The sequence below is a fragment of the Amphiprion ocellaris genome, chromosome 6 (assembly GCF_022539595.1).
Source record: "Amphiprion ocellaris isolate individual 3 ecotype Okinawa chromosome 6, ASM2253959v1, whole genome shotgun sequence".
Lineage (NCBI taxonomy): Eukaryota > Metazoa > Chordata > Actinopteri > Pomacentridae > Amphiprion > Amphiprion ocellaris.
In genome coordinates, this window is record NC_072771.1 from 17290448 (window position 1) to 17303413 (window position 12966).

General features: G+C 41.6%; 1 protein-coding gene across 1 annotated transcript in view; it reads right to left on the reverse strand.

The window, feature by feature from the left end:
* The window catches only part of si:dkeyp-14d3.1 (transmembrane protein 132C), a 148256-nt gene that overhangs the window by 17448 nt on the left and 117842 nt on the right, over window positions 1–12966 (reverse strand). Inside the window, exon 5 of the mRNA XM_023295245.3 lies at window positions 3492–3635. Coding sequence (XP_023151013.2) covers window positions 3492–3635 — 144 coding nt within the window. The remainder of the gene's footprint in view (window positions 1–3491; window positions 3636–12966) is intronic.

The window sequence follows — 12966 nt, forward strand, 5'->3', positions numbered from 1 at the left end:
TTGAACATTTCTACAAGGGCGGCGTCCCTCCCCTGGCTACAGTCAGTCATGGAGCAGATTGGACTCCATCAGGGCTCCCAGTGAGAGAGTGTGTTTGAACTGATAAAGATGTCAGAGGAGTCCCTGCTCCTTATCAGCTCTCATTGTTCGTCTCTTTTTCTCTCACCACACTCAGTCTGCTGAGACTGAAGTGCCTTTGACAGCCCCTTCATCTCTGACTTTTCTTAGTCAAGGCTCTACAACCTATGTGCAAGAGAGCTGGGTTGCAGGTTGTGTAACACCTGACTGGGCTCCAAGTAAGCCTCATCGACCACATCTAGTGGTGATATGAATGATCAATAAAACGGATGCTGCTGACAGACATGCTTATCTGTTTATCAGTCTTATTTTATTGCCATATTTGAAATTTACCCTTTTTCTTGTAGCAGCAAAAAGAATTTGTAAATGAATGCAGGATTTATTAACATACGGCTCTGCTACAGCATGTCTCATGACAAGGAAATTAACTGCCTGCTGGCATTTCTTCGATCTATTACCAAACAATCTAAGCTGAAACAATTATGGGAAACATGGCAGCTGACATCCAGCCTTCCCATCACATTACACTGACGTGCTTGCACCTTCCTGCTGTGCTGTCTTATTGGCCAACACAGCCTCAAATCAATATTTTAACCTAAAAGGACACTGCCACTTAATCAGCAGCTCTTTTAACCCCTCATACACCCTCCCTGCCAGATGTGTGTTGTGCCAGACTCAGGGTGGGACTGTCTCTGTGAATTACACACTCTCCGTCATTCTGCTTCGCAAAGTATCATAAACGTCCAGGAGGATCCACTGCCACATTAATCAGACACATTAGGCAGCTAACAGGAGAATACTTACAGAGGACATTAAGGCTGTCTCTGGATCTAGCCCAGGAAATTAACAACTCACCTGACAGATACAATCCACGGCAGATATGAGCGATGGGACTAGGGAGCATGACGGTGGGGTGAGTCTGTCTCTGGCTTGTACACAGAGTTGCCTTGACAGAAGCACTTAAGCTGCTCGGGCAACTCTGCATAAGCTACAGCACTCACTTCTATGCAAGGGTATCCAAACAGCCCTGCTCCATAGTTGCAGGGGTTGTATGAGCCCACTTATAGCATAACCATGAGTTCAGGCTAACATATGAAGAGGGAATAATTTCCCTGGAAACTATTTAATGTGTTTGTATGTTTGTATGAATGTGGAGTCAGAGTTGAATCCTGAAAGAGCAACTGTTTAACGCCAGAATATAGAAGCACAAAGCATCCAGAGACCTGCAAGGCCAACCATGTTTGAGAGGCAAAGCACTGATCTGAGATATGCTAAAATATTGCATAGAACTGAGGCTCACTGCAGAGTTGGGTGATGTCTTTTTGCGGGTGCATCACTAGAACTGAACCCTCTGACACACAAGCACTCTTGTGATGCATTGTAAATGTACTGCTTGCTTGAAAATGTCCAAAATGGGAAGCTGTATAATGAGGAAAGCAGACGGAAAGCAGAGGAGGCCCTACTGTCCCTCCAGACATACACACAAACACATTGAAAGAAGCCCATGCAGTGAAGCAGGCTACACACACTGGCCCAAAACTTAACTGTCAAAATGTTAATCCAGAAAAAGCAAGATGCGCATGCAAAAGAACACAGGCACAGCATTTTCTGCCTGCACGTGTCACACAACATTAGTGTAATAACATAAATTTCCAAAGAGGTTTGAAGAAAAAGCATGGACCTGAGGTATTTGTTTAAAATTCACTGTAATTACAGAAGCAGGAGTGAGAGGAAGGACCATTTAATGCGCGCAGTGATTCATTATTCAGGTTGAATGTCACTCTGTGTTTATTTATCGCTAATTCCCTGGGTCAAAATTAGATAAATTAGTCATGTTTACGTACATGATCTAAGGCTACGATTAGAAAAGTGAGCAACAGTAAGCATGCAGGGTGAATGCTCTAACCTAGCGATAGCTGTGGCTTCAAAAAAAAAAAAAAAAGCATTCGTGTCTGCTTAATTTCCCTCTAGAACACAGTTAACTACCCCTGGCTCACATATCAGACATGATGAAGTGGTTCAATGTGGCAAAGTCTTCTCCTCTACTTAAGGATTTGATTTAGTTTCATTCATTTGATTTCTTTTTAGTGCTTATTGCATTGGTTTTACTTGCTTTGTCCATCCATCCATCCATTATCTATACACCGCTTAATCCTCACTAGGGTCGCGGGGGTGCTGGAGTATATCCCAGCTGACTCGGGCGAAGGCAGGGGACACCCTGGACAGGTCGCCAGTCTGTCACAGGGCTACATATATAGACAAACAAGCACTCACACATTCACACCTACGGGCAATTTAGAATGATCAGTTAACCTCAGCATATTTTTGGACTGTGGGAGGAAGCCAGAGTACCCGGAGAAAACCCATGCATGCACAGGGAGAACATGCAAACTCCATGCAGAAAGATCCCGGGAAAGCCGGGACGCGAACCAGGGATCTTCTCGCTGCAAGGCGAAAGTGCTAACCACTACTCCACTGTGCAGCCCTGCTTTGTCCATTAATCTTGGAAATCCTTGTTACACCAGTTTGCTGTTTCTTGACAAGGAGTAACATCTCAGCCATTCAAAACCAGAACACATACCACAGACAGATGCAATTTTTCTTTTTCTCCATGTTTCCACTAAGTCTTTGGAATTCTGGTGGAGAGTGACTTTGTTTGTTTGCAGAGCAATAAGGGCTCAACTTTATAATGCAGGTAAGGCCTTTTTACTCTGTTGTGGTTTGTGCCTCAGGTATGAAAGGGGCCATAAAAATAAAGAAAACATGTGAGTAGTGACTGCATGTCAAACATACACCTTCATGTTGTTTGCCAGTGTTTCTTTATCCTTTCTGGAAGATTCACAGAGACGTGCTAGACATGGAAGATCTTATCATCTCATAGTACTTATACAGTATTGATTTCTGCAAAGCTTCACAACATCTATAGCCTCAAACAAGTTATTACATTCAAATATTTGTTACATTTTTTAAAAATGATTTGCTCAATATTGCAGTAGAGTTTCTCTAAAAACAAGGATTGACTCACAAAGTGTCGACACTTACTGTAAACGGACAGCACACATTTGAAATCATTCATTTTCTCATTTTAACTAGTTAGATATTAATCAGTTAAATGTATTATGTAGATAAATGTGCATGTACATGTTACTCTACTTACTTTTTACCACACTCTGATTGACTGATAAAAATAGTAACAGTAACAATGTGCCTGTGCATGTTTTCTTGATCATATTTACTCATGGCTTCACCTTCATGCTGCACAATGTTTCAGCTGCTGATGTAAAACACTTGAATTTATGCTAGTCTTTGAAAAACACCTGCAAAAGCCTATTTGAAGTAGCTGATGGCAAGCTGGTTTTATGAAAGCAGAGATGTAGTGGCTCATTTTTCTTTCAGCGGTTCATCTCACTGACCTTGACCACATCTTCGTCTGTCGAGCGACACTTCACTGCTTCGGAGACGTCGGTAACAGAGGCATCTATTCCAATGGTCACCACCTTCACTGGGACAGCCACTGTCTTTCCAGTCAGGACGGCCGTGTTCAAAATCTCAGAGTCCTAACGATGAAAGGGAAGAAGAGAAGTCAGCAAAGTTCTGCTTGAACGTCTGCAGGTTTGTAATCGACACAATGACATATCCATACTCACCAGCTGAGAAAGGACAGAAAAAGTCACACCTACAAGACTCGTTGACAATGACTTAATAAGGTTTCGTATAATCACTGCTCAGTTAGTGATGAGAGTGACAAATTAGATCAGATTAGATTTTCCCTGGTCCACTGTGCAACTGGAACTTAGCTTTAACTTTGGGTATTTGGTCTCCAGTACAGAATTTCACACATTTTTAAAGGGACAATATTCAGCATTTCACTGCCACTATAATCTGAAATTAAACAAATCATCTTAACTATTATATATAATATAGTATAATCATTCGAGTCAAAGCATTTCTCTCACTGCAATGCTGAGTGGTTGACTCGGCACCATAATTGTAGATCAGAGGATAAAGTTCATAGTTAATCTGATTGCTGACAGGAGAATGAAATGATGAACTTAATTGCCTTATAACTATATTTCATATGGGATCATTATTCATGCTCTTTTATACGAGAATTTTTCCACTAATCAGTTCCCTCTCTGTTAATACACATCATCAGAAATATAACATGACGTCAATGAGTGTTTCTGTTGCCAAGGTTGTTCCAGCTTTTATTCATGTAATCTTGGACACACTGCAATTTGAAGGTTCTCTTTGTTGTCTATGTGGTTGGTATTACCCTCCTGTTGTGTATGTGTAATTGCTGTCATTGTGCTGCAACAGAACATACATAATACCTAAACTAACTATACTCCATTCTGCATTTAAATGAATACCACAGAATGCAAGGAGAAGATGGAGCATCCACCAACAAATCCTCCTGTCCGAAAAAAGGACAAGAATATGTGGTTACTGCTTTCTGGCTGTGTAAAACAGAATAATAATTTCTTGGTATTTCACAAAAGTCACAGTGAAACTTAAGCTGCCAAGACTAGTTAGGTCCATCTTGTGTAAATCAGGGTCCAATCAGTCTTAGAGTCTGGCTCTATGTAAAAAGCATGAAAAGCTACTGCATAATTTGCAACTGGACTGCAATAGAGGTACTCACAGTAAATGACCTCAGTAGTCTAGACAGTCGTGGTTCTTTAAGTTCTGTGGCACAGCTTCATTACTCCGAACAGAAATCTTAACCTTTCATTACAGATACACACAGTCACACACACCACCATTGTCACAAAGATAATTGGGGCCAATTAAGATAAGTCTGAGGTAACTTTTGCTCTTTAAAGTCGCCAATGCACATTGGATTGTCTCTTCTGCTCATTCAGATCAAAGAAATTGCGCTTCAATTACACAGATTGCTGTAGAACTCTGGCCACAGCAGTAAATAGCTGCTACAGAGGTAAAAGTGGGCTTCTCAATAGTTGTCCTGTACAACAAACATAGGCTTCTTGTGATTGGTGAACTGAAATGACTTTAGCTAATTGTAAAGCATGACAAAAGTCTCTCATTGTGAGCTGTTTTCATTCTGCTGTTGGCATGGTCTTTCACAAAAGCCCTGCTCCAATTTCCTTAATTTCAATAGGCAGGAGCCCCAAGGCATCCTTTTTTGTCCCCGCTGTATTGAAGCTTTGCCAGCACTGAATACATTTATTATTTTTTCTTTTAACAGAGAAATCTAACTCCGGAGTGATGCCTGTTGAATTAAGTGTCACATTTATTTAGAGTAATATTGCTAAATCTGACAAGCACAGACAGGGCCTATCTAGAGTGTCTGACTTCCTGTCCATATTCAAATGTATTCCATAGTCACTGGGGAAGTACACAAGATTTGTGCACCGCTCTGTCAACTGGGTTTCTAAAGACTTCCCCATGTGTTTGTGAGCTTGCAAATCAGACTCATTCAGAAAAAGAGAAAAGGAGGATTAAGTTTGATTGAAAGAAGCCTGGTCGTTTCTGAGACCATTTGGCTTTGGAGTGAAATGATTATTAGCTGAGCCAAGAGATACCAATGAATCACAAAAAACACTTAATCTTCAAATGGCTTTTCATTACAATTTTATAGACTGTGACAGTGTTATATAGCAATATAAACCCCCCTCAGAGTGTGCCGCTGACTTTGATTCAATTCCCCTTAAAATTGGGGATTGCTGTAAATTAATTCTATGTCTGCTGGGATTCCTCCATTTCCAGAGGGTCATCTATAATGCATGATGGGGTAAATGGTAGGGACCTGGTGAAAGCAGAGGCTAATGTTAGATTACATCAGCTGGAGATGACCCAGCAGGGTGAGAGCAGCAGAAAGCTGAGCCTGCCAGTAATAAGCCACAGCGGGATCCCACAGTGATGCATCAGTGGTCCACACACTCTGACATAGACTGCGCAATTAAGCACAAAATGGAGACCAGTGGTGCACATCAGCAGCTTAGAGAAGTCTGAATGAAGACACAATGAAATATGGATCTTTGGAACTGGAAAAACGTGTCTATCACCTGATGAGTTTTATTACAGTCAGGGTCTCATTTGTGATGCTAGATATCCTAAAAGGGAAGTAAAAACAATTTTTTTAGCTGTAGTTCTGTGGCTTCTGTAACTTCAAAAGTTTAAAGTTGCTGCATGTAGCAATTGTGATTCTAAAGTGTGCTGCTTTCAGTGTGTAAAGATGCTACTAAATACCTTATTCATGCTGCATTAGAGATGATAAGAGGTAATGGAAGTCCTCGATAGCATCCATCATATTTTACATTTCACATAAAGTAGCCTGAGCAGATGTTCAGGGATGCAGATAAGTTGTAAAGTAACTGTAGTTCCAATTCTCTCTTATGAAGCCATTTCCCTTTGCGTCAAATGATAATCCAGCTGATTACAAATCTAACAAAAGAACACATCATGTAAATTGCAGTATAACCTGAGCCTGCTGGCGAAGTCTTTGCACACAGTTATGGTCTGTTGTTTCAAGATTAATGTGGCAGTGGATAATCCATGACAAACAATGCACTTATCGGAAAATAACAAGACAGTCTGGCTGCAAGATAATGCACCATGCCGAGCGCAATATGTGTCATAACTACAGCGGTCTGGATGAATTATCTCACTTATGTAGAAGCGTGGCCACTGACTTATGATCAAAATATACAGTGTATTGCTTATTCATGTTCTTGGCCAAAATACTCTTTGGACAGAAAAGTAGGAAAAAATATTTCAGGGTCTCTTGTAAGGATGCTCTAGAAAACAGACAATCCTTATGTCCCATTAAAGGCCTCTGTCATCCCTAATTGACTGTTCTTTTGTGATTTACAGAATATTTCCAAACTAGTTTATGATAAATTAGGTTGCTACAGCCAACACACAGTGACCCCGGAGCCTTTGGGACTCTTAAACGGCCCACGATGCCAAATGGTAATCCAGCCAAGTAGGAGAAAAAGAAGCTGTAGCCTAGTAACTGCTGAAACAAGTAACCTATCATGAGCATTGGTTTAACAAGGTGATGAGCTTGCGGCATAAAAGCTGGGCTGTTATCTGAAATGAACACAAACCCAGCAAAACAGTATTTATGCCTCCTTGGAAAGCATTGATATATGAGAATTGATCAGAACATATTTAATGTGAACCAGGTTCCCCTCGGTCTCTCATCATGGTATCCTTTTTGCCACTCTCTCCTCTGAGTATGTGTAAGAAACTTATATAGATGAAAATTGTGTAGAAGCCTTGATTTTTATCTTTAAGGGTATTTCTGAGCATCCAGGGTGCCTGTTCATTTCATTCTCACCTGTTGACGCTGGTGTTTGTGCTTTAGTTACTTGCCAATCTGCCCCCTCAACTCTTACAGATAGGAGTCTTTTTGTTCAATAATCTGTAGGTGAACTGCCTGTCTGCTTTATCAAGGATCTCTCTGTTAGCATTCAGCGCGCTGCTGTGGCTGGTAATGTGTTCTGGGCTGTAATTTCTCCCTCTGTCTCGGTTGGATCTGAAAATAAGTGAGATTTATGGTGTCAGCCTGAGTGACACGGGCAGCATGAGAAGTAGCAAAGCTGGCCATTCTGGTGTTGCGATTAGCTTCTGCGTCAACCCAGCGCTAACACATCCACATTCTGGCCCCAGCATCCTGGCTACAGCTACAAATGAACAGGTCAAACATAGTGTCAAGTTGAGGATTTTAGAACCTGCATTATTCATAGTGCAGCAGAAAGAAGAGAGGGTGGTAAACAGACCATATGCTTCCTGTGGACACCTGTTCATGTCAGCCCCACACTGTGGTGACTGTCCCAAAGCCAACGGGCTGTCGAGATAAACAAAAAAAAAAAAAAAAAAAAGCCACAGCGGTGAAAAAAAAACCCCTATAAGCCAAATGCGTACTATGGTGCTTTTACTACCATGATTGATGACATGTCATCAGACACGGTTCTCTTTATGATCTTCATGTCATTTCAAGAACAAAAGCATTAAAAGGGCTATCAAGTAAGCCAATGGTCAACTAATCTATATAGTAAATGAAATATTCATAGTTCTGATAAACATTTTCATCCCTTGGTGATAAAGTGTGTGTACGCGTGAGGAAACTGAAATGGGAGCACATGGATAGTGAATTATATGCTGTAGACATTAAACGCCACTCAGACAGTGTCCTGGAGCTATTAAGCACACTAAAAGAGACACGTCCTTTCATCAGTTCTTCTCTCCACATTGTGCAATGCTCAATGTGGCACTTCCTCCCCTCTATTCCAGTGGGCGTTTAATTGGCTAGAAGCGAGAAACATGGAGGAGAGTGGGAATAAAGGCCTTGGTAGCACCATGCAGAGCGATACATCACTGCATGACAGCGCATTGAAGTGGTGGGATGGTAGTGAAGCCAACACACTGCCTTTTAATGAGGGTCTTTCTCTTGCTCCCATCTCTTCTCTTCCCACTTTTGCTCTTCCAAGAAAGAAACCAGTTACTCTCCTGTCTTCATTTTCCTCTTTCCCTTGTCTTTTTCCGGTTGACAGGATGAAGGTGGCTGCAGTATGTGGCACACCGAGACCCATCTCCACTTGGTGGTCATCCCTCACTGCCTCTTAAAACACCTCTAGCCGTTTCTTAGTAGCCGTGCCCTGTCTGAGATACATGCTGGTCAGAGATCTGATCCGCTCATTACTGTTGGCCATGGCTAGCAGAGAGAAGATTAACTCGATGGCTTCTTTGATAGTTGATGTCCTCAGTTTAAAAGGAGATGTAATGAGAGATCATGTTGAGCACATGGACAGGAACGACTGGCACCTCAGAATTAGAGGTAGTGTAGAGGACCACTTTAGTCGGTACCTCAGTCAGTAATTAGGAGACGTTACAGAAAGGGCACCTCACTATCTGTCAATGGACATAATAGATATCAACCACACAAAAGTGGCAGCATGTGAAAATGCTGAATTATTAAACTGGCTGCTGTGATAGAGGGCTGTACGAGTGTAGACTGTGGCTCATGGCACAAATCTTCTAAAGTAGGAGGTATATGAAACATGGAACTTTTGAAAAACTTCACTTCCTTTCATTTGATAAAAATAGCATAAAAAGCACTCTCTTCCATTAGCTGATTCTGAATAGCTGTTCATACTTTATCATCATCATTTCGCTCAATTATTTGCATGGCCATCAGCTGATGATATGTCCTAATAATATTCAAGCAGTGGTATATGAGCATTGTAACCCAACACCTCTGACTATGACCCTGCTAATATACACTGATCAGCCACAGCATTAAAACCACCTGCTTAATATTGTGTAGATTATCCTCATGTCACATAAACAACTCTGAACCATTGGCTCATGGATATGGGATCTCTGGGTGTCTTGTGGTGTGTGGCACAGGTCGCTGGCAGTGGATCCTTTAGGTCCTGTGGGGCATTCGTGGATTTGGCTTGTTGTGGCTCATCCCATGGATGCTTGATCCGATAAGGATCTGGAGGGTTTGGAGTGAGAATCAGTACCTGGGGATCTTTATGTTGCTCCTTGAGCCATTCCTAAGCAATTTTTGCCGTGTGGAACATTGTGCTGCTGGCAGAGACAAATGCCATCAGTGATTGCCATTACAATGAGGGACATGTGGTTGTTCTGGAACAATGATTAGGTGGGTGGTAAGAGCCAAAGTAACATCCACATGAATGCCTGGACCCAAGGTTTACCATAAATACATTTTGTTGCAACGGGATAATCAATAATATTCACTTCACCGTTTGGTGGTTTTAATGTTGTGGCTGCTTGGTGTACCTCCATGTCAGAGCTGTTTGCTGTCCACTCCACCACCCCACAGGTCAACAAAGATTTAATGTGCATGTTTACATGAGAAAACGTGATTAGAATTTTCCTTTTGCCCAGAGTTAGATGAGAAGATTGATACCACTCTCATGTCTGTGCAGGAACCATATGCTGACCACCAGCAGCCTTTTAGCCAGGTTTAGCTTAAAGCCTGTCAACAGTGGAAAACAGCTAGCATGGCTCTGTCTGAAAAAAAAAATCCATTAATCAGCACTTCAAAAAGTCACTAAAGAAGATACGGGTCATGTTTCTTAAATCCATATAAAAGTGAGACAAGAAAAGACAAGACCTGGTCTTGTAAGTCAAGGTATTTGCTGAACTATTTCTTGGCTAGAGGCAGTGCCTTTAAAGTTTCTGTTGATTACCTCATAACCTCTTTGTGCCAAAAGACTCCAAGAAGTCACTGCAGCTGCAAATGAAACAGTCCAGCAAATAAACCCTCACAAATTCACAACCTTACTAACCATGACCCCTGTACCCATATCTGTTCACCTCTTCTTCTGCTCTTTCTGCTGAACCAAGAACCTACTGGCTGTGGATTCATATTTACTGTAGAGTCATAATCTTTACTTGTAGCAATACAGCAAATACATTTCCCATGACATCAAATAATTCCTTTATTTATACGTTCTTCAGAAGAATCTTATTTGCTGCTCAGATTCTTTGAGGTCCCTTAAAGAACATTTTTTTCCCTTCTAATTCTGAACATATTATCATCTAGATGGTCATGTTTCTGATGGAAATAAAACACTTCAAAAGTCACTCATGCTGTACCTGGAAAAAAAACTAATTGCTTTAACTTGGACAGAAATTTCTGCTCTTAGTGGAATCACTGTTGGAGTGATTTATAACGTTTCTGTCACAACCTTCAAAGGAAGGGCCGCCAATGACAAATCAGCAACTTCATTCATATTAGCTGCCTGCACTGTTATGCAAGAGGATTTGCACAACAGCTCATGGACAGTATTGATGTTGTAGTCACACTGAACTGCTTTCGACTGTAAATTATTTATGAGTGCATATGATTTATGGGTAAACTTTGACTATGGGGAAGTGTCACAATGGCACTGCTGACAGGATAAATCCCTCCTCAAATATTAATTACATAATGAATTGTCTCCTTAGTCTACGTGGCTCATTGATAATCTAGTTCACTTTCTGCATTGTAAAGGGTCTGCTCAAGAGTCTATTAAAAATATTGTTAAGATTTTATTTCTAAAAATGACATACCAAGTGTAAAAAAAGACATTTCCAATGACATACGACATAGCAAAGGGTCATGCAGTTAAAGTGCTCTGTGCTGTTCATCTTCAGGCCATCTCTTGTAAACCTGGCTGTCCACAACACTACATTTACAGAGAGCTTATTACTGTCTGTACTTGCAAAATAAATTTATAGCCTGCTACTGAAGGGGCAGAGGCACCATACAGAGCCCAGTGACCATGAATTGCATCTCCCACTGTGATAGGAAGGATGTGAATAAAACATAGCTGGCTGAGAAGTTCTATATTTTAAGTCTATAGGACGAATCCTCTGTAATTCTCATGAATATCATACCTGTAATACATCTAGATCAGTGGGTCAGAAGGGAGGAGCAGATGTCCCTGGTGAATTTCAACAACACTCAGACTCAGCTGTGGAAGAATCAAGGTCAGGCACCAGGGATACAGCCAGCTCTCTGCTGACCTAGAGATGAGTGAGAGACCTGCAGGGGCTCAGGGGAGGTAGCTGGTGGGCGCTTTGACTGATGCTGGCTCTGGTACAGCAATGCCTCGTGTGTGCCCCCGCTGTTTGCCCATTGAGCCGGGCCCGGAGGCCAGAAGGCAGGGAAACAACCCTGTCTGCGCCAGTCTGCTCAATTTCAGCCCAATATCTATCACACACAGACGATCGATGAAGAGTTCTTCACCAACAGCCAACCGTGCCTGTAGGGGGATGACCTCCTGATCTCTGTCTGATTTCTTCACCCGTCTCTGATCGAGATCCATACTGCCAGCTTAGCTTGGCTTAGCTTGGCTTAGCTGCCCTCTGGACACAGACCTCTCTCAGCAGGCACAAAGGTCAGCTCCATTGTAGAGTCCATTACTGCTAAAAAATACACACATTCCTCCCAAACCTCAGTGGTTAAGGATTAAAGTCAGACTGAGCAGAGCTGGGCCAGAATGTGAAGTGGGACGTTAGCAGTTACTGGGAGATGTGAGATATGGACATATGTCACTCGGAGATTGATCTGTCAGTCTGCAGCCTACCCTTCACTTCATCACTGCATTCTGTGCCATGCTGTATAAACTTTTTACAACATAACCGACAGAGGTATGAAAACTGAGAGGCAAGGATGAAGCTTCACAGCATTTCATTAGTGACACTAGAATATATGTGGCTCCACAGAATACAAGTCTAAGTCATTTTCTGTGGGCATGATAAACCTTTACATAAATGCAGTGTTTTATGCATGAATTATGCAGGTCATCTTCATATAAATGGCAGAGTAAACAAGAAATTTGACCTCACTTCTCGAGTATCTTTCAAAATCAGTGTGGAAAGGTTAGCTTTCAGCGGTGACTGATAATTTTTGTCACTGGAATGAGCAAGCTTTAAAAGGTAACAAACCCATCCCATTCACTTCTAGTCTTTCAATTAGAACAAGGATTTCAGAGTACATAGACTTGCTGAGTGACATTGAAATCGCCACTAAACCTCAGTGTGTCTGTTCTTTTTGAAAGTAGCTCCCAATACAGTGCCATCAAACAGATCACCCACTCATTGGTTCACTTCTTACTGTATATGCTGTCAAAGGGAAAATGAGTGTGCGTCCTTCTAAGTACCCTCTACTTCCTATAAAGACAAAGGAGTTAAAGAAAATAAAAAATGCAAAGCCATGCAATCAAAAGAACTCAGATTGTGGTCTGCATTAGACCATTTGTCACAATCCATCGTCCTAATTAGCATCACATGTAATATGCCACATGTGCATATGTCAGCAGCCTCAATTAGCGCTGCCACTTCATCATCTGCCTCTAAGTTGTAGTAGATGCTAATGGATTACTTGTTTGAGTTCCATCC